Genomic DNA, 21,422 nt, shown 5'->3' on the forward strand with positions numbered 1-21,422 from the left:
ACTGTCCACCTGCTCTGAGACATACAAATAGCAGGTAGACTCAAAAATCAGTTTACTGAATCAGATCAAGCAGTGCTTGTGATTGGGTGGCAGAGGTTACAACATATCATTAGCGCTTACTGACTGGCTGCTAGAGGTTACAGGATATCATTACCGCTTTACTGATTGGTTCCTAGAGGTTACACATGTCGGCTCACACACATGACGACTCACTGGTTAGTTGCTAGAGGTTACAACACGTGATTTCTGTATGTTGATTGGTTGCTAGAGATTACTATAAATATTTTATATATAATGTTTGGGGGTTCTAAGTAATGTCTTGTAATTTCTAGCAAAAAAAAAAGACAAATTATTTTAACTTGAAAACAACAACTGTCAGGAAAAGGTTTAGTGTTTAAGTGGTTAAACGTTACTAATTTACATACAGAAGTCTATTCCTTTGATGTAAAAGACAAATTGATACAATGTTAAGACTTAACATTCCACTGATAGAATGTTTTAAAATTTGACAGACTGCCCAGACTTTGACTGCTGAGAGCAGAGAGAAAATTCTCTGCATATCAAAGATCGGGAAGATCGGGAAACCCCTTGTCAAGATCGAAACGGGAAAAAATTCCGATAATGATTCTTGACCATTAATCGTGCAGCTCTACTGCACATCAATTAATGCTCACTATTTTGTTGCTAGAGGCTACAGCATGTGATTTCTGTATGTTGATTGGTTGCTAGAGATGACTGTACATCAATACCGCTCACTGATTGGCCACTAGTGGTTACTCCACATCATTACTGCTCACTATTTTGTAGCTAGAGTTTATAGCACATCATCTCCTCACTGCCTGCACACCATGGACTGGAGTGGTGAGCGGGCCCATCAATAGATAGAAAACTCCCAGAGATCCTAGAAATCCTGGGATCAGTGGCAGTGCTGAGGGGGTGGGGGGGGGAGGGTATCATTAATGGCAATGCAGATTTTTTTACCAATTACCAATATAAAGAGCAGTTTCAACACTGGCCACCAATGTAATGGGGGTTTACACTGACCACCAATGTAATAGGGCTCCCGTGTCACAGGATTTGATTGACAGCAGCTGCTATCAATCTATCCAATGAGGACAGAGACAGTGGCTAGAGATGCTGAGCTCGTGCACATCGCTGGAATGGATGGGCTCAGGTAAGAAAAATACATCCCCTAGTCTAAATTATTGGAGCTGGAGTGCATGGACTGGTGCTTATGAGTAGGTGGACAGCCTCTATACTAATGGTAAGAACCAGCTAGAACCAGTGGCTCCTACAGGGGTAGCACTGCATTACTTTTCCTGCAGCAGCAGTTGTATAGGGTGGTGCAATACAAAAAGTACCCAAAACGACTTACCGATGCCCTCAGCAGCAGAACTAGTCTGACACGCCCCCTTCCCTTCTGTACAGTACAAGCCTGTGTGAGAAGACTTGTCCTGAGGGGTGTGGCTATTACTCAGCTCTGCCAGCACAGAGCACTGGAGTATAACAGCAGGAAGCAACATTATTATGGAGAGAAATCAATTTTAATATTTTTTTCTAAGCAACAATCTGCCACAAGCAGGGCTTTTTTTCTCAGAGAATAGGTGCAGGATCTCCCCCTTTCTGAGTCACTCCCTTTCTTCACCCGCCTACCCACTTTGGAGCGCTATGCCTCTGTTCCATCCCACTACCCTCCTCCCAGTACTGCCCTTTCAGACAATACAGAACCAAATATCACTTTGTGGTGCTAAGTAATTTTTATGGAATTTGATAGTGATACCAGGCAAAGCAGTGAAATAGATCCCCGGTAGCCAACAACAATAGATCCCCCTAACAACAATGGACCACCAGCAATAAACCCCCCCCCCCCCCCCGCTGCAACAATAGATCCCCTAACAATAATGGACCACCAGCAATAAAATCCTCCCCCCAGCAACAATAGACTCCCAGCAGCACTGAACTTATTCTCTCTGCAGAAGAGACTCTTGAGAGGGGACATAATTTCAATATACAAATACCGTACTGGTGACCCCACAATAGGGATACTTTTTTGTGGAAGGGAGTTTAACAAGACTTGTGGCCACCCACTAAAATGAGAAGAAACAAGGTTTAACCTTAAACTACGTAGAGGGTTCTTTACTGTAAGAGCGGCAAGGATGTGGAATTCCCTTCCACAGGCGGTGATCTCAGCGGAAACTATTAGATAAGCACCTGAACGACCGCAACATACAGGGATATACAATGTAATACTGACATATAATCATACACATAGGATGGACTTGATGTCTTTTTTCAACCTCACCTACTATGGAACTATGGAGCTATGGAACTATGTAGCAACAAGAGATCTCCCACAGCCAACATCAATAGACTCTCCAGCAGCCAGCAACAACTGCCCCCCCCCCCCCAGCAACATAAGACCCACCCCTAGAAACAATAGGTCACCCATCAGCAACAACAGACCCCCCCCTGCAAAAATAGATCCCCTCTAGCTAGAATAGATCCCCCAGCAGCCAGCACCAATAGACCTGCAGCACACCCCAGCACCCCTTGCCCTTACATACAGTGAGTCCTTGAGGTGCCGGAACTACGTCCCCACCGCGTTCCCGCTGAAAAAAGCCCTGCACACAAGTCATAATATATGAAGATACAGGATTTTAAAAAGATATGATCCGTCAAAGCATTTAAAAAAAACTACTAGTCTTCTTGGAGAGGATAATAACTATTAAATCAACCAAAGCTGTATTGCATTTTACTCACCTTTCAAATGGGAGACTTAACCATCCAATGAGCTTCATCCTGTGAATAATTACCAACTGAATTGTACTTACCAGACGAGCAGATAAATCCCATTGCTTCATCGCAGCTTGATGCACGTTCCAAGTTCTCGGAGCCTTGGAATATTATGGGACAGAAATCATCACTGGGCTCCTCCTCCTGTCTTCGTCTATCTGTGAATAGGTGACAATTGAATCAGATTTGGGTTATTCTCTTGTTTGACACTCTGACCCCAGATTACCTGCAGGGTATGGACATTTTATGCCATGCCCATGTATGGGCGACCTCTATGGCATGCTCATGTATGGGTGACCTCTATGACATGCTCATGTATGGGCGACTTCTATGACACGCCCATGTATGGGCGACCTCTATGACATGCTCATGTATGGGCAACCTCTATGACACGCCCATGTATGGGCGACCTCTACAACACGCTCATGTACGGGCGACCTCTATGACATGCCCATGTATGGGCGACCTCTATGACAGGCCCATGTATGGGCGACCTCTATAACACGCTCATGTATGGGCGACCTCTATGACATGCCCATGTATGGGTGACCTCTATAACATGCTCATGTATGGGCGACCTCTATGACATGCCCATGTATGGGCGACCTCTATGGCATGCCCATGTACGGTGACCTCTATAACACGCTCATGTATGGGAGACCTCTATGACATGCCCATGTATGGGCGACCTCTATAACATGCTCATGTACGGGCGACCTCTATGACATGCCCACATATGGGCGACCTCTATAACATGCCCATGTATGGGGGACCTCTATAACATACTCATGTATGAGCGACCTCTATGACATGCCCATGTATGGGCGACCTCTATAACATGCTCATGTATGGGCACCCTCTATGACATGCCCATGTATGGACGACCTCTATGACATGCTCATGTATGGGCGACCTCTATGACATGTTCGTGTATGGGCAACCTCTATGACACACCCATGTTTGGGCGACCTCTACAACACGCTCATGTATGGGCGACCTCTATGACATGCCCATGTATGGGCGACCTCTATTACAGGCCCATATATGGGCTACCTCTATGGCATGCCCTTGTATGGGCGACCACTATGGCATACCCATGTATGGGTGACCACTATGGCATGCCCATATATGGGTGACCTCTATGACATGCCCATGTATGGGCGACCTCTCTTTAATGATTTCTCCTATTTTATCCAAATTGTAGAGGCCAGTGGAAACTGCTAATTCTCCAGACTGTCCATATCTATTCGATTTGGCCATTACTAACCTGCTGCCAGAAAGCATACAGTATAGTGGGTTATTCAGCACATGAATATACTGCTTCAAAGTTCATTCCCATCAAAGGTGATATTTTAGAGCCTAGTGGGATCCTAGTGGGAGTCAGCCTCTGCTTCCTTTACACCTTGGATATCCAACAGCAACCTATCCAAGCTATAATTTCTGACTCTGGTCCCGTCTGTCTGAGAGTTTTGGTGGTTTCTATCCATCTTGGTGTGTTCTGGCTTCTCCTTCTACATGACCATATTAAAAACAAAGTTAAAAATACAGCAATAAAAGTATGACCCATCATAGTGAGCAGTAGACGTTGTCGAGTAGACCTGGGGACTGGAGCACAAAAATCTCACCAATAGAGAGAGGTGCCATAACTCTTTAGCATTCGTCAAAAATTTCCATTTCGAGTAGACCAGTGGTCTCCAAACTGTGGCTCATGGACCAGAAGATGAGGCCCTCTGTTTGCCTTCATCTGGCCCTTAAGGCACTATTCCTCCCACTGATACAAGGCACTATTGTTTCTACTGACACCAATGATGAGACACTATTCTTTCCATTGACACTATCAGTGGGGAAACGTCCTCTAACTGACACCAATCATGGGTTACTATTCATCCCACTGATACCAACAATGTGGCACTATTCCTCTAACAGTCACCGAAAGATTGGCCACTAGCCTTCCTATTAACGCCAATGATGGGGCACTATTCCTCCCATTGATACCAACAATGTGGCACTATTCCTCCAACAGTCACCAAAAGATTGTGCACTATTCCTCCCATTGACACTAATGATGGGGCACTATTCCTCCCACTGACACCAACAATGGCTGCTATTCCTCCCATTAACACCAACGATAGGGAAATATTCCCCTCACTGATACTAACAATGGGGCACTATTCCTTCCATTGATACCAGTGATGCGGCACTATTCCTCCAACAGTCACCAAAAGATTGGGCACTATTCTCCACATTGACACCAATGATGGGAAAATATTCCCCTTACTGACACCAACGATGGACACTATTCCTTCTATTGATATCAATAATAGGGCACTATTTCTCCTCCTACTGGCCTTGAGGGCTATGCAATGTTTTTGCTCCCAGTGACCACAAAGCTTACGATATTGTTTGTTTACTCCCATTTTCTGCTCCCACTGGCCACAGTTCGGTCCCCCTAAAGTCTGAAGGATGGGTGGGTTGGGACTCATCTCATGTTATTTCTATGTACCCTCATTTCTTGTAACGTATCAAGCTGAAACAAGAATTTAGGGGAAGTCTGCAGAGCAAAAAACCATGATATTGATTCAAAAAAAAAAAAATATGTATCATATATGTTGCCGTGCTAACAAAGTGAAAATAAATTGCTAAAAAAAACAAAAGTCCATATCAAAATGGAATCTAGCCAAGAGTGTATGAAATAGTCCAAATCCATTGTATGTCTTGAGAAAAACATCACTGATATTGTGCAGAGATCATGCTACTTTATTAATGTAGTCAACGCGTGAGCCATCACCATTGTAAGAAATGCACCCTTACCAGACTGAAATGACCCCACCACAGAGTCTTATTCGCCTGTAATAAATAGTTCCACCAGGAGAGGAGTGGGACAAAATCCCTCCTGAGATGTGTGCCAACCTGGTGGCCAAATACAAGAAACGTCTGACCTCTGTGATTGCCAACAAGGGCTTTGCCATCAAGTACTAAGTCATGTTTTTGCGAAGGGGTCAAATACTTACGTATTTCACTCATTAAAATGCAAATCCATTTATAATGTTTTTGAAATGCGTTTTTATGGATATTTTTTATTTATTTTTAACAATCAGGAGTGCTTTATTGAACTTTATCATAATACAAAATCCACATACAAGGAATACCGTTAACATTGTACAAAGGTCGTAATAGCAATCATAATGAACACTGAGGATGTGTGAGCCAAAGGATAGCCATTGCAATGATATAGCCCACTCGGGAGTTTATGGATATTTTTGTTGTCATTCTGTCTCTCACTGTTATGCTGCGTACACACGATCAAACTTTTCGACGGACTTGGTCCGACGTAATATCCGACGGACTTTGCAGCTGAGGTCCGCCGGACTTTCAAACGAACGGACTTGGCCACACACAATCACTCCAAAAGTCCGACGGATTCGAACGTGATGACGTAGAATAAGAAAGTTCATAGCCAGTAGCCAATAGCTGCCCTAGCGTCGGTTTTAGTCCGTCGGACTAGCACACAGACGACCGGATTTTTCGACTGAACTCGAGTCTGTCGGAAAGATTTGAAACAAGTTTTATTTCTAGGTCCGTCGGACTTACGGGAAGAAAAAGTCCACTGGAGCCCACACACAATCGAATTGTCCGACAGATTCCAGTCCGCCGGACCAAGTCCGTTAAAAAGGCAGATCGTGTGTACGTGGCATTAGAATAAACCTACCATTAAAATGATAGACTGATCATTTCTTTGTCAGTGGGCAAATGTACAAAATCAGCAGGAGATCAAATACTTTTTTCCCGCACTGTATATGATACATATGTTTATTTCGTTTGTCTTACTATTAGTTGCCAGTAGCCGTGTTTATGATCACTAGTTACACCAGAGCATTTTCTATTTTTGTCTGATGATATTGATTCTACCCCTTGTCCACTCAACCCACAAATAAAAACCACATGCATTTTGATTCTAGATATTCCAACCTCGTTGGGTGTTCACTTACTTTCCTTGTGCTGAAGCCTCCTCTCCTCCCTGTACGGGATATCCACCCAGTATTTTTTTCCATCATCAATCAGTGAAAGTAAGATATTCAGCATGCTGACATCTTTAATCTGGACCAGCTCTCTTTCCAATTTCCGGCACACGTATTCGGCTTCATGATAAGTTACCTCTTTTGGAACTATCAGGATACAGTTCCCAGATAAATACCACTGGTCGTCTGGGCAATTATCGGCGCTCACATGAAATCCAGACATATACAGCCACAGCAGAGTGCTGACCAACCACATAGCACTGGATTTACAGGACAGAACTTATATCTATCGTATGGCTGAGCCACTATGGACCTGTGGGGCAGGTAAATGGAACCGGTAGGTTCAGGTAAGCCCTCTGTTTCTCCAGACAGGAGATAATGAGAATGAAAAGGACAAGGCACACGCAGTAGTGGCAGGTGCAGGTCTCCTAAACATACAAGACAATACTGTACAAACTGTCTAAACACACACGGGGATGGTTTTGTGTGCTGCAAATTGTTTTTTATTGTACATGAAGAGGTAATAGGTCTTTACAGCATGATACATGATACAGGCAAGAAGGAAGGCCAGCAAAATTCTGGACTCGGTGAGTAAAGTGATCTACTATTACAATTGACAAATATCGCCCATAAACCCCTCGTAACTGTTCAGAGTCCATTATTAATATTAATTTTAATTCTTTTGCAGATATCTACAAAAAAAGAAAAAAAGAAAACAAACAATGGTCGCTCTTGCTGGTTTTAAGGTGATAAGAAGGGTCAAACTAAAATTCTACCTACCCCCAGTACTCATATGATGATATATATCAGCCTTTCTCAACCTTTTCAACACAGAGGAAGCCTTGAAATAACGTTCCAGTCCCAAGGAACCCCTGCTAAAATCTACTATATCTAAACCCGTGATAGATTAGAGCAATGGTCTCCAAACTGTGGCCCAGGGGCCGGATGTTGCCCTTTGCTTGCCTTTGTCTGGCCATTGGGACACTAATTCTCCCACTGATATGAAGTACTATTCCTCCCACTAACACTAAAGTTGGGACACTATTCATACCACTGACATCAAGGATGGGACACTATTCCTCCCACTGACATCAAGGATAGGACACTATTCCTCCCACTGACATCAAGGATGGGACACTATTCCTCCCACTGACATCAATGATGGGACACTATCCCTCCCACTGACATCAATGATGGGACACTATTCCTCCCAACTGACATCAATGACGAAGAACAATTATTCCACTGACACCAATGATGGGAAACTATTCCTCCCACTGGCACCAATGATAAGGAACTATTCTTCCACTGTCACCAATGATGGAGCACTATTCTTTCCACTGACACCAATGGCGGGGCACTAGATGGGTATCTAATAGATCATAGATGGGTATCTAATAGATTAATTGATGGATATCTAACAGACTCGAAGATTGGTATCAGGTCACATGCCTGATGAAGGGTTCCTGCGTGGCTACGAAATGTTGCAATCCGCTGTAACAATGTGATTGCCGATTCAAGCTTTGGACCCACTCTGGAGCTCCTTGGTGTACTGGAGACATTCTTTCACTCTAACGTGACACAGTTCCAGCTGATGGTCGCTCCCTTACCCACAGCCATTTCTACAGGAACGTGTGTGTTGGGATTAATGCGTTGGTATCTAACAGATTTACAGATGGGTATCTAAATAATTCATAGATGGGTATCCAACAAATTTCTAAATAGGTATTTAACAGATTCATAGGTGGGTATCTAACAGATTCATAGATGGGTATGTAACAGATTCATAGATGGGTATATAACAGATTCATAGATGGGTATATAACAGATTCATAGATGGGTATATAACAGATTCATAGATGTGTATATAACAGATTTATATATGGGTATATAACAGATTCATAGATGGGTATATAACAGATGTATATATGGGTATCTAACAGATTCATAGATGGGTATATAACAGATTCATAGATGGGTATCTAACAGGTTCATAGATGGGTATATAACAGATTCATAGATGGGTATCTAACAGATTCATAGATGGGTATATAACAGATTTATAGATGGGTATACAACAGATGTATATATGGGTATCTAACAGATTCATAGATGGGTATATAACAGATTTATAGATGGGGATCTAACAGATTCTTAGATAGGTATATAACAGATTCATAGATGGGTATCTAACAGATTCATAGATGGGTATCTAACAGGTTCATAGATGGGTATATAACAGATTCATAGATGGGTATATAACTTATTTATAGATGGGTATCTAACAGATTTATAGATGGGTATCTAACAGATTCATAGATGGGTATATAATAGATTCATAGATGGGTATCTAACAGATTCATAGATGGGTATCTAACAGGTTCATAGATGGGTATATAACAGATTCATAGATGGTTATATAACTTATTTATAGATGGGTATCTAACAGATTCATAGATGGGTATCTACCAGATCTTACAATCATAAGTAATTGATCACATCTGTGTTTCCATCATATAATCTCATGATTCGATTGATCAGAACATGATCCTATTCATGAACAAAGTATCTCAGCGCTGCCGATTGATGGAAAGAAGTCACTAATGCCATGGCTGATTGACTCGGTTTAAGCAAAATTGAGTCTAAACTGATCGGAAGTGAATGTATGGCAAAAAAAAAAAATTGAAAGATGTTTGACCACCGTAACACACTGACTGGAGACGGCACTGCTACCTCTTTCCTGTGAAGACCGGAAGTTAAGGGAAGCAGCACTGAGACAGCAGGAGCAAGCAGCATCGAACACTGTAAACTGGGGTAAGAATTTTTAACAAAAAGTTTAATGGAGAATGTTTATTTTATTGTGCTAAGCTAAAAACGCTGAGGGTTTAATACTACAAATAATTATCACTTTTCCCCTGAATGTACCTTAAACTCCACAGCCAAATCTCTAAAGTTACACATTTAATAGATTCAATTGAACAAAATAGAATTTAAAAAAAAAGCGATCATAAAAAGAATTCACAGATTTCCTTATTTTCACAATATACATATTTCAACATATCAATGATTTTAGTTTTTATAGGTCCCGATTATTCTGATCATCAATAAAATACAGTTTGATGTACAATAAAAATGTGCAAGTGAGAAAAAAACTGCGCTAAACCATAAAAATGTTGCAACAAATATGTGAATAAAGATATGTGAAATTACATAATAAAGCTGCTAACACTCAGACAAACCAAGTCCAAACTGAAAATCAAAATTGAAGTGTAGCGCTAAAATTAGTGAAGTGATAAGTCCTCAGCAAAGTGATAAGTCTTTAGCAATATGTAAAAAAGGGACAACAGCAGTGACCATTGGTCAAGGGATAAATGTCCACGTATATGAGTCCACTCAAGGGGCTGTATCTTCTAAGCCCTTGTACACACGGTCGGAGAATCCATCGGAATGTGTCCTATCGGACCGTGTTGTCGGATAATCCGACTGTGTGTGGTATGCATCGGACTGATTCCGTCTGAATATCAGTCGGACCCAATTTTCCAACTTGTTGGAAATATTTTCCGACCAACTGGTCCGATAGGACATACTCCGATCATGTGTAGAGAATTTTGATCGGACCAAGTGCCACTCATGCTCAGATCAAATTCCTACATAAAAGCTATTGGCTACTAGCCTGAATGTAGTCCCATCGTAACGAAATTACGTCATCACGTTCTGAATGATCAGATTTTTCGACAACTAAGGCCGCGTACACACGCGGGGACTGTTCGGCCAACTTTGTCCGTCAAACAGTTTCGGCAAACAGTCCGCTCAAAATTAGCATGGACGGACATGGCCACACACGACGTACGAACAGTTTGCTGAAACCGTGCGCGATGACGTGAACGGCACGTACGACGGGACGAAAAATACGACGTCCTATACACTGCATTATAACTTTCGGCGTGTAAAGCCTTTCTGAGCATGCGCGGAACTTAGTTTGTCGAACAAGCCTACACACGAGGGAACTGTTCGCTGAAACAAGGTTTCAGCGGACAGTTTTTCGGAAATTCCGAAAAACCTTGTTCAGCGGACTGTTCGCTGAAACTGTCCGCTGAACGCCCACACACGGGCGGACTGTCCGCCGAAACACTGTTCAGCGGACAAAGTTGGCCGAACAGTCCCCGCGTGTGTACGCGGCCTTAGTCTGACCGTGTGTATGCAACAGTTTCGGACAAGATCCGACGGACAGAATCCGACGGACAGAATCCGACGGATTTGGTTGTCGAAATGTCCGACAGTGTGTACAAGGGCTCAGACCAGCTTGCAATCCAAATAACCTCTACTTCAAAGGCTAATATACACAGATAAGAGAATGGGTACTCTTACCTTAACTGGTGGACACATACACCATAAGGCAATGTGTCATATGTGCTTGAGAGGCTAAGTAGCAAATGATGGTCGGTGCCCGACTCAATGATATCATCCAAACTGTGGCTCGGATCCATGTCCGCTTTGATTGGAGTCCACGATTCCAAGTAGGCAGCTCTGAAATGGATGGATGGCCAGAATTGATCCAGGTGATGATGTCTCAAGCCCCTTGGGGCCACCTGGATCAATTCTGGCCATCCATCCATTTTGGAGCTGCCTACTTGGAATTGTGGACTCCAATCAAAGCGGACATGGATCCGAGCCACAGTTTGGGTGACACCATTGAGTTGGGCACCGACCATTATTGGCTACTTAGCCTCTCAAGCTCATATGACGCATTGCCTTATGGTGTATGTGTCCACCAGTTAAGGTAAGAGTACCCATTCTCTTATTTGTGTATATTAGCCTTTGAAGTAGAGGTTATTTGGATTGCAAGCTGGTGTTAGAAGATACAGCCCCTTGAGTGGACTCATATACGTGAACATTCATCCCTTGACCAATGGTCACTGCTGTTGTCCCTTTTTTACATATTGCTAAGGACCTATCACTTCACTATTTTTAGCGCTACACTTCAATTTTGATGTACAATAAAACCGATCTTCACTGTTTTTCGGGGCTCTGGCTCAGCTTAGTTAAAAATTGTCTTCCACGGAGCAGAGATTAAGGTAGATCCAATATCCGGGCAATGCATTTGATATCTGTTGTCTACTTAAGCTGTCACAATGCCGTGTCATCAAAGGTCTGATATTCCTCTGCAACAATAAAAGAAATGAAGAGCGTTAGGCTCAGGCTAAATAATGGAGGTCCAGGAGTGTTCTAGGTGTTCTTAAAGCACCATTAATGGTCACCTACTGTTTAGCACACCATTCTGATCTTGACTCTTTCCTTACAGATTCCTGTTTCAGGGTCAACTGTAAAATGTTATATTGCCCCCTCACTTTCTCTCTCGGTGATATTGGCCCCAGTACAAATAATGAGATTAGGTCTCCACAAATGGAGATAAAACAGAGGTGTTAACCCTTCCCCAGTCTATTCAAACATTTTGGCTGGAGTTGTCTTTAACCACTTGAGACCCGTGCTATAGCCGAATGACGGCTACAGCGCGGACCTCCTTTGCCGGGACTACGTCTATTGACGTCGTCCCCTGCACGAGTGGCCTGCACGCCCCCTGAGGGGCCCGCGCGGCACGCTCTGTGATCGGCGAGTCTATGAGACTCGCCTGATCACCGATCCGAGCAAGGGGTCGATCCCGACCCCCTATCACGTGATCAGCTGTCAGCCAATGACAGCTGATCATGTGATACAACGGAGCCGGTAATCAGCTATTATTCCTCCTCGCGCTGACAGCGCGAGGAGAAAAAAAAGAGCCGATCACCGGCGGCCGTGATCGGGACATCAGTCCCGATCGCGGCCAGCCCTGCCAGTGCCTACCTGCCCCCTGCCAGTGCCCACCTGCCCCCTGCCAGTGCCACCTCAATAAAAAATAAGTGCCCCCTGTCAGTGCCACCCAGCAGTGCCCATAGTGCCACCCAGCAGTGCCCACAGTGCCACCCAGCAGTGCCCACAGTGCCACCCACCAGTGCCACTTAGCAGTGCCCACAGTGCCACCCAGCAGTGCCCACAATCTGCCTCAACAAAGGTGCTGCACCCCAGTGCCACGTATCCGTGCCCATCAGTGTCATCTACCAGTGCCCATCAGTGCCGCCCATCAGTGCCCAGCAATGCCACCTATCAGAGCCACCTATCAGTGCCACCTATCAGTGCCCATCAGTCCCATCTATCAGTGGTACCTATCAGTGCCCCTTAGTGCCACCCATCCATGCCACCTATCCGTGCCACCCATCTGTGCCACCCATCCGTGCCATCTTATCTGTGCCCATCTTTGCCCATCGGTGCCGCCTTATCTGTGCCCATCGGTGCCGCCTTATCTGTGCCTATTAGTGCCGCCTTAACTATGCCTATCAGTGCCCACCAGTGCAGCCTATCAGTGCCCACCAATGCAGCCTATCAGTGCCCACCAGTGCAGCCTATCAGTGCCGCCTCATCAGTGCACTTCACTGAAGGAGAAAAATGACCTGTTTGCAAAATTTTATAACAAACTATTAAACATGATTTTTTTTTTTTTGCATCTTTTTTTGTTTGTTTAGCAAAAAATAAAACTCACAGCTTTAATTAAATACCACCAAAAGAAAGTTCTATTTGTGGGAAAAAAATGATAAAAATTTCATTTGGGTACAGTGTTGTATGCCCGCGCAATTGTCATTCAAAGTGCATCAGCGCTGAAAGCTGAAAATTGGTCTGGGCAGGAGGGGGGTTTAAGTGCCCAGTAAGCAAGTGGTTAAAAAATAAAATAAAATAAATTAAGGAATTTGTTTAATGAAACGCTGGATTGATGATCCAGGAGACCAACCTGGTAGTCCCAATTCTCCATCCAGAAGATCGTCTTCATCTTCCTCCACCTTTTTCATCACCAAAGCAAAGAACACTGCAAATCCCACCACCTGTCAATGACACACAATTGACTTTTGAGAAAACACCATCATTAGCAACGTAAAAAAAAAAAAATTGTGTATGGGAATGTTTCCTGGAAAGCTAGGGTAGAAAAGGACTTGAAAGCCATCACTCACCTTGAGAGGCTGCAGAATGAAGATGCTCTGGAAGAGTGACAGAGCCATGGAGACAATCCATCGGATAGAGCTTTGCTTCCCATACAGGAATCCGTACATCATGGTGAAGTAGGTGGACACAATGCTTATTGATATCAGAAGGAACCACCCAATGTACAGGAACCACCAAGGGAGAAGCTTCTTTTTCTTTGCCTTCTTTTGAGGGGACCTGTAGAAGTACAGTTTTATAGGTATAAACTGCGTGGAATATAGTGCATGCACAGCCCAGTTTACCTTACCACTGCAAGCCCTGTGTGCCGGAATGGCTGGCTCCTGCGCATGCAGAAGAGTTAAGTCATCCCCTGCCAGCCAGCAAAAAAGCAAAAACCTGGGGAGAAGATGCTGGTGCCGGTGAGGTAAGTATAAGTGACTAGCACTATCACCCTGATGGGTTTACTTCCTCTTTCATTCCCTGCAAAGGCAAAGCATAATGGACTACTATGCATCACATAGTAGCCCATTATGTGTCACTTACCTGACACAGGAGCCAGCGAAGTCACTGCTGTCCCCTGTAGTCCGGCGCATCCATCTTCTCGGTGGGGCCTCGCAGCTCCGCCTCTGTCATTCGGCGAAGCTGCGATGACGTCACTCCCGCGCATGCGCACGGGAGCCGACACCTGCGGCATCTTCGTCGTTGGCGATGCCGCGCTCAGTGCGCCGGCGTGCCACTGTCTACGGCGCATGCGCCATAGACAGCGGTGCCTGTCTTCGGGCAAATATCTCCTAAACCGTATAGGTTCAGGAGATATTTCTTGGACCTACAGGTAAGCCTTAATATAGGCTTACCTGTAGGTCAAAGTGTGTTGTAAGGGTTTACAACCACTTTAAAAGACATATAACACTTCCTTAGAAGCTACCTCTTCAAGTCCCAAAAGTGTATATCCAACCCTAAACAACGCTAGTGCTGCCTGTCCCAACCCTAATGCTACCTGTCAAAGTGTATATCCAACCCTAAACAACCCTAGTGCTGCCTGTCTCAACCCTAGTGCTGCCTGTCAAAGTGTATATTCAACCCTAAACAACCCTAGTGCTGCCTGTCTGCTGGACATCTCTTTCCACAACTTCCAGGATTCCTGACATGCTTTGCAGTTTCTTCTCTGCTGTTTACTTTCAGTTTTTAAGAACTACATATCCTATAGTTGCGGCCTTCAAAAAGAGATTAATGCACTGACTCCGCCTCCTAAAACCCTCTTCTCAGCACCTCTGTAGTTCAGTAGGCAGGTTCTGTGAAATTTGCGACACCGCAGAGCCTACTCACAGGGCATAGTGACTATATATTAGGATCTGAATCACCTGCTAGCAACACTGTGATTCCCAGCAACCAGCAGTTTCTAGTCTCCACCTGATGCTGGCTGCTGGGCGGGTATATAAGTCCTCCTCTGCCATTGCACTTTGCATTAGTGTTTTGCCTTGTTTGCTGCCAGCTATATGCCATTTACCCTGCTGTCTGATTTCTGCTCCACATTTACATGATTCCAATCCTGGTTAGGGTTGCCACCTGGCCTGGATTCACCCAGACAGTTCGGGTTTTGAATCATGTGTCCGGGTTTCAGACCACCTGAAACTGGGACCAATTATTCAGACCGGAACTTGGCTTCCCAGCAGGGCTGCTGGCTGCAGTTGTCTAAGCTGAGAGTGTGTGTTACACTCTCTTTACACACTGTCCAAAGCTAGCACTAACAACCCCCCCCCCCCTCCAGACGGGAGAGGAGAGAGTGATCGATATACACCTCTTCCTCCCACCTCTACCCTTTTGTGTCTGCCTACACTGCAGTCCCCAGCGCTGTGCCCCAGCAAAAGAAAGTGGGGATGGGAAACCCAGCAGCCGCAGACAGATCTGGTTGAGAGGTGCTGACTGCCAAGGGGTGAGTGAGCTCCATTCCCGTCTGTGACTGAAGCCTCCCCCCTCCCCTCTTCTCTCTCTTGCCTCTGAATGAATACACTAAGTTAAATCGGGGTCCTCAGAGCACCCCTTACATCAGAGTTTGCCTTTACATTAGAGTCCACAGAGCTCCCCCTTAAAGTGTAAGGCAGAACACTGCGGACTCAGATGTAAGGGGAAACTCTGAAGACTCTGATGTAAAGGGGGCTCTAGAAACACTGATTTAAAGGGAATGCAGGGAACTCTGATGTAAGTGGGGTTTGTGGTTACCAGAGACACCCTTACATCAGAGTTCCCCTTTAAACCAGGAGCTGCAGTTATTCCCCATTACATCAGATTCCTCTCCATACATCAGTGTTCCCCCATAAATCAGGGTTGCCAGAACATCCCTTATGTCAGAGGCACCAGAGTTCTAATTTATATCAGAGTCTGCAGAGTCTCCTCTTATAGTGTAATGGCGCGTATACACGATCGGAATTTCGGCCAGCAAAAGTCCGATGAGATCTTTTCATCGGAAAATTCCCACCAGCAAAAATTTGATGGCATGTTCTCAATTTTCCCGATAGATAAACTTTCCATCGGAAATTCCGATCGTGTGTATGCAATTCCGACACGCAAAAACTCACGCATGCTCAGATTCACCTACGAGATAGAAGCTGTTGGCTACTGGGTATTGAACGTCCTTTTTCTAGGACGGAATTTGGTGTAGGCAAGACAGTTTGAGCGGAATTCCGTCGGAATTCCGACGAGAAAACCATCAGAGCTTTTTCCGACGAGAATTCCGATTGTGTGTATGCGGCATAATCGAACTCTGCGAGTTCAGATATAAGAGAAAACTCTTCGCATTCAGATGCAAAGGGGAACTCTATGGACTCTTGTTATTAACTTCATACAATTAGAAATATTATTTAATTGCAACATATATGTATAGTTTATACTGTAAAAAAAATTGCTGCGTGCCGCTAAAGTGTTCGGGTTTGACTTGAAGAAAAGGAGGCAACCCTAGTCCTGGTTCTCCCCTTCCCATCTGTTTCCTGCATCTCCATTTTAACCGTGTTCCCCATTTTTGTACATATGGTATATAGTTAGTTTGTAGTTAGGCTTCCTGGTACTTAGGCAATTTGGTTATATGGGTGTAACATTACTCCTATTTTTAAGTTTGCTGTTTGCTGGTGCGTAGATGTCTTTTGTTGACTATGCAATGGTTGTGAGCATAATCAAATATTCAATATTTCCTCCATTGTGGAGGTCTGGCACTCCAGGGATCCCCCAACGTGCGGCTCACCTTTGTACGGGCACTGGCGGTATGGATTTTTCCAGGACATTCATTAGCGCTTGTAGCTGTGTAGAGAACTCTTCGTACTGCTGCTTGTCTAGGACTTGCTGGTTCTCCAGTTGCCTAAGATCAGTAGACACTTTATTGAGCTTCTGAGAGACATAATTCCCACAGAACAAGGCATGCAACTCTTCACCAGAGAGCTGAGCCAACGGTACGGAGACTGTCAGGGCTAAAGGAAAAAAAAAACCCAATATCATGAAACTTCCTGATCATGACCTAGACATCTTAAAGCGAAACGTTCATATAATTTAGTAGCAGAACGCATTTGAAGCAAATGTTTTTACTTTTATCAGAAAATATTTTTTGATTTATCTTTTCGCATTTCTGATTTAAAAAAAAAAAAAAAAAGGCCTCTACTCTGTTCCACAAAATTGTAGAATGCTAGAAGATGTGGAAGTGTCTGGGCAGTTGCTGATGCTGACCCCTAAACATCCACACCTATAAGGCCGCGTACACACGGGCGGACTGTTCGCCCAACTTTGTCCGTCCAACAGTTTCGGCAAACAGTCCGCTCAAAATTAGCATGGACGGACATGGCCACACACGACGAACGAACAGTTTGCTGAAACCGTGCGCGATGACGTGAACGGCACGTACGACGGGACGAAAAATACGACGTCCTATACACTGCATTATAACTTTCGGCGTGAAAATCCTTTCTGAGCATGCGCGCAACTTTGTTTGACGAACAAGCCTACACACGAGCGGACTGTTCGCTGAAACAACGTTTCAGCGGACAGTTTTACGGAATTTCCGAAAAACCTTGTCCGTCAAACTGTCCGCTGAAACTGTCCGCTGAAAGCCCACACACGAGCGGACTGTCCGCCCAAACACTGTTCAGCGGACAAAGTTGGGCGAACAGTCCGCGCGTGTGTACGCGGCCTCAGGCTTTGGGTTTAAATGGACTCTCTCGGTACTCGATAGTGAATAACAAATGAAAAATAATAAAAAATATATAATATTTAATTTGAATAGCGTTAGCATGCAGGGACCCCGGTGCTTCACTTTTTACACATTTTGTTATGTTACAGCCTTATTCAAAAATGAATAAAATTCATTATTTTCCTCAAAATTCTACAAACAATACCCCATAATAACAACGTGAAAGAAGTTTGTTTGAAATCTTTGCAAATTTATTAAAATTTAAAAAACAAATACATTCCATGTATCTATGGATTTGCTTGTGTAACAGCAGACTCTTGGGTTTTTCCTGAACAATGCCAGCTATAGCTGGCAACATTAACCCCCCTGGCGGTATTCCCGAGTCTGGCTCGGGGTGAAAATGTTGTACCATTAGCGGTAACCCCCGAGCCAGACTCGGGACCGCATCGCTGAATCCAGGAAGAGGTTACTTACCTTGTCTCCTGGATCCAGCGATGTCCCCCCCCCCGCTGCTGTATGAGCGAGCCGTCCTCTGCTTGATCTATCACGGAGCCGAGATCCGTTCCCTGCGAGCATTGCGACGCATGGGGACAGAGAACGGCGCCAAATTCAAAAAGTAAAACACACAGTATACATACAGTATAATGTAATCTTACAGATTACATTGCTGTATGTAATTATTTCACATCCCCTTTGTCCCTAGTGTTCTGTCCAGTGTCCTGCATGCAGTTTTATAATATAAAAACTGTTCTTTATGCCTGGAAACTGGAGATTGTCCATAGCAACCAAAACTGTCCCTTTACATCAAAAATGGTTTTAGACCAGCTAGAAAACAGCGATAATAAATTGGAATCACTCGCAGAATTGAGCTACAATATAAAACGCCAAATTTCCATGCAAAATAATTTTACCGCTTTCAGCACCTAAAATCTGAAATAATCAAACCGCCAGGGAGGTTAAAGCAGCGTTCCAGGCTTTTTCTGTTTATTAAAAGTCAGCAGCTATAAAAAGCGTAGTTGCTGACTTTTAATAAACAGACACTCACCTGTTCCACGGTCCAGCGATTCCAGCCGAACGAGGCGTCGCTCCTCTCCCCCTCCTCTCTGCCGGCGCCTCCATTGCCACTCTGGGCACCCGGCCGTGACAGCTTTTGGCTTCACGGCCGGGCACGCACGGCTCATGCACGAGTCACGCTGCGCTCCCGGAGTGGACAGGCAATCTCCTGGGACCTGTCACATGTCCCAGGAGATCGCCTAGAGGGAGGGGCCGCCTAAGGCGAAAGGTGGAGTCACCTTGGCGGTCCCTGGGTGGAAGGACAAGGTGGGACAGGAAGTCCCCCTAACGAAGCCCCTACTCCCCCCCCCCCCCCAAAAAAAATGACATGCCAAATGTGGCATGTAAGGGAGCGAGGAGTGCTTAAAGCAGAAGTTCCATTTTTGGGTGGAACTCCACTTTAATCATTATATTCTGCCGACAGGGAAAGCTTACAGCGGGCAGAATACAAAAGCTCAGCGGGAGTGATTCCCCCATCGTACACACGATCATAATTCTCGTCAGAAAAAGCTCTGATGGTTTTCCCGACGGAATTCCGCTCAAGCTGTCTTGCCTACACACGGTCACACCAAATTCTGATCGCTTAGAACGCGGTGACATACAACACGTACGACGGGACTAGAAAAAAGGAAGTTCAATAGCCAGTAGCCAATAGCGTCCATCTCATAGATGAATCTGAGCATGCGTGATTTTTGTCGTGTCTGCAATTGCATACACACAATCAGAATTTCCGATAGAAAGTTTTTCCGTCTGGAAAATTGAGAACATGCTATCAATTTTTGGCTGGCGGAAATTCGGCCAGCTAAATTCCGATGGAGCATACACACGGTCGCATTTTCCGATGAAAAGCTCTCATCGGTCTTTTTCTGTTCGAAATTCCGATTGTGTGTACGCGGCATTAGACTTACTTCCAGATGGTATTTGCTTTTGCAGCAGCTGTGAGATGATCTGTAGAAGAACGGTAAAGTCTGGACTTGGCTCTTGGTTTAGGTCCACTTCCATATTATTCCACGAGTTTTGGCTCAGTGTTCGTGCCACCGTTGACAAGTTCTTAAAAAAAGTTTAAAAAAAAGGAAGGAATATTTATGCCACAGGACAGAAAACTACCATTCATACCACTGGAGGTCAAAGACCACTGAGCCTCATCTGTAACCTCACCTCTAGTATGGTGGCCAGACTCTGCTGGCTGGATGGGCCCTTTTTGGCATTGGCAGTTTTGTTGTCTTTCTTATCTCCTGATTTGCGTGCCTTGGGCTGAGTGTTTCTGAAGATGTAGATGATGAGCAGGTTGACGGGAAACATGAGCAGGGCACTTTCAATCGCTATCATGATGTCTCTCCAGGTTATGTTGATGTCACCTGTAATATATGAAAGAAAGGTTAATGCATACCTAAACACAATCACAAAAATCTATGATGCTAATAGCGACGTCATCCCGTAAGTGGGCGCAGTTAACCCGAAAACCTGGCGGGAGCATGGGAGTGTGGTAAATGTGAATGAACCCGGTGAGGAAGCTGGCTGTTTGGTATACATGCCTGGTCTGAGATTGCTAGGTACAATTGGATCTGTAGCATTTATGGCTCGGGGGTTTTTGAGTTGCTGCGCGTTGATACACATTTTATATAATTTCCTATTGGAATTCTTATATGCGGCAAGATTTATCGACTGTGTGGTTTTTGGGAACGTCACATTTTTACATTTTTTACAATTACATTTCCTTTTTTTTACCCGGTGAACCTACCAGTGACACCCTACCTGTCCTATGGTAAAAATGCCCACTGGCTGTACTATATCTATTGAGAGGCAGTGTTGTCACTCTAGGAGTAGATGACAGAATACCTCCCCTTCTCCTCTTCTGCATTATACATATACATATCTGGTAGAATCAACACACTCAATGGTATATTTACGAACATTTACTGTCGGAATTTCTGGACAAAAAAAAAAAAATGAGAGCAGGTTCTCAAATTTTCCGCCAACTTCACTTTGTTGTTGGAAATTCCGATGGTGTCGCACAAAAATTCACGCGTGCTCGGAATCAAGCAGAAGGAGCCGCACTGGCTATTGAACTTCCTTTTTCTCTGCTCGTCGTACCTCTTGTACGTCACCGCGTTCCCACGTTTGGTATTTCCGACAACATTTGTGTGACCGTGCGTATGCAAGACAAGTTTGAGCCAACATCCTTCGGAAAAAAAAAAAAATCCACTGTTTTGTTGTCGGAAAGTCCGATCGTGTGTACAAGGCATTTGAGTAGTCTAATGCCGCGTACACACGTGCGGACTGTATGGCGTACTTAGTCCGTCGAAACCCATTTCAGCGGACAGTCCGCTCGTGTGTGGGCTTCAGCGGACTTTTTCAGCGTGCAGTCTGGCGTACTA

At 44.5% G+C, this 21,422-nt stretch overlaps 1 protein-coding gene across 1 annotated transcript in view; it reads right to left on the reverse strand.

Moving 5' to 3' along the window:
- Positions 1-11,750: 11,750 nt before the first annotated feature.
- LOC143927699 (polycystin-1-like protein 2) overlaps positions 11,751-21,422 on the reverse strand; it is a 67,130-nt gene continuing 57,458 nt past the window's right edge. The window contains exons 18-23 of the mRNA XM_077451970.1: positions 20,203-20,402; positions 19,953-20,094; positions 17,056-17,278; positions 13,850-14,057; positions 13,633-13,723; positions 11,751-11,974 (exon numbers count right to left, since the gene is read on the reverse strand). Of these exons, the coding sequence (XP_077308096.1) occupies positions 11,940-11,974; positions 13,633-13,723; positions 13,850-14,057; positions 17,056-17,278; positions 19,953-20,094; positions 20,203-20,402 (899 nt within the window). The 3' untranslated portion in view covers positions 11,751-11,939. The remainder of the gene's footprint in view (positions 11,975-13,632; positions 13,724-13,849; positions 14,058-17,055; positions 17,279-19,952; positions 20,095-20,202; positions 20,403-21,422) is intronic.

This window comes from Lithobates pipiens, unplaced genomic scaffold (assembly GCF_037356315.1).
Source record: "Lithobates pipiens isolate NorthernLeopardFrog02 unplaced genomic scaffold, aLitPip1_a1.2 Scaffold_10, whole genome shotgun sequence".
Classification (NCBI taxonomy): domain Eukaryota; kingdom Metazoa; phylum Chordata; class Amphibia; order Anura; family Ranidae; genus Lithobates; species Lithobates pipiens.